This window comes from Orycteropus afer, unplaced genomic scaffold (assembly GCF_000298275.1).
Source record: "Orycteropus afer afer isolate SDZICR_OR568_19922 unplaced genomic scaffold, OryAfe1.0 scaffold00360, whole genome shotgun sequence".
NCBI classification, from domain to species: domain Eukaryota; kingdom Metazoa; phylum Chordata; class Mammalia; order Tubulidentata; family Orycteropodidae; genus Orycteropus; species Orycteropus afer.
The window spans coordinates 2,961,254-2,962,286 of NW_006921947.1; the positions used below are offsets into that span (position 1 = coordinate 2,961,254).

General features: G+C 41.5%; 1 protein-coding gene across 1 annotated transcript in view; it reads right to left on the bottom strand.

The window, feature by feature from the left end:
- ASB11 (ankyrin repeat and SOCS box containing 11) overlaps positions 1-1,033 on the bottom strand; it is a 43,017-nt gene that overhangs the window by 4,592 nt on the left and 37,392 nt on the right. The window contains exon 5 of the mRNA XM_007952834.1: positions 851-985. Within this exon, the coding sequence (XP_007951025.1) occupies positions 851-985 (135 nt within the window). The remainder of the gene's footprint in view (positions 1-850; positions 986-1,033) is intronic.

Below are 1,033 nucleotides of genomic sequence, written 5' to 3' on the forward strand. Positions count from 1 at the left end.
CAATCCTACTTCCGTAGTGATACTGCCTTGGAAACCCAAGGAGGGGTCGCTATGAGTCGGGGCCGACTCGACGGCACACAACAACAACAACAACACCTTTATGTCAGTGGCTAAGCTTGAGGATTCTTTAACCAAGTAATAATTTCAAAACATTGTATTCAAAACATTTTCACTAGACTCTCGGTTTTTGTATATGCCTTTTAGAATTAGAAAAAAAAAGAAAAATCATTAAATAACAAGATTGAGGTCAATAGTGTGGTGAACATCTGTTGTTTTCACTGCCCAGTATCGTTCTGATAACCACACCCAGATCTCTCTGGAGAACCACCCCCTTGGGATTCCCATTCCTGAGCTTGCAGTTAAGCCCAACTGCAGTGTGTGTAGAAGGAAATCTAGGCCTACGTGCACCAGTGCATTGTCTTCCCTTGGCCACCATGATTGGTTCAAACATAGGCAAGTGACTCAAGAAGAGCCAATGAAATACAACTACTCCTCCCAACCACCACCATCCACATCCCCACCCTACCCCCTGCAACCAATACCAGGACTTATGGGGAAAAATATATTTGTTCTTACTTGCTGGGTATGGATAAGAAGGCTACAAACACAGTTATTGCTGGCAGCCATCTTGTGATTACAAGAGTGAACCACGCTGTGTAAATGGAGCCAACATCAAAGGAAACAGAAATGAGAAGCATATCTCTCATTTTTCTCATAAACTTCTGCTTTTAGCATTCAAACATCAAATGCTATTTTTTTTCCCCCATCATGACAAGAACTTCATCTTTGAAACCATGGAAGACCAACATGGTAACTAGCTTCTTCTCATGAAAAGATTTCTGGAAATTACCTAATTCTAGAAGTTTCTTCACACAGTTTACCCTCTGGTAGGTGCAGGCAACATACAGGGGAGTTCCGAGCTGAGGTATTTCTTGGTCAATGTTAACGTTATTTGCCAGCAGAATCTCCATACACTCTCTGTGACCTGGTGAACACAAGATAACTACACTCAAATAAAGGAAACATTGAATAT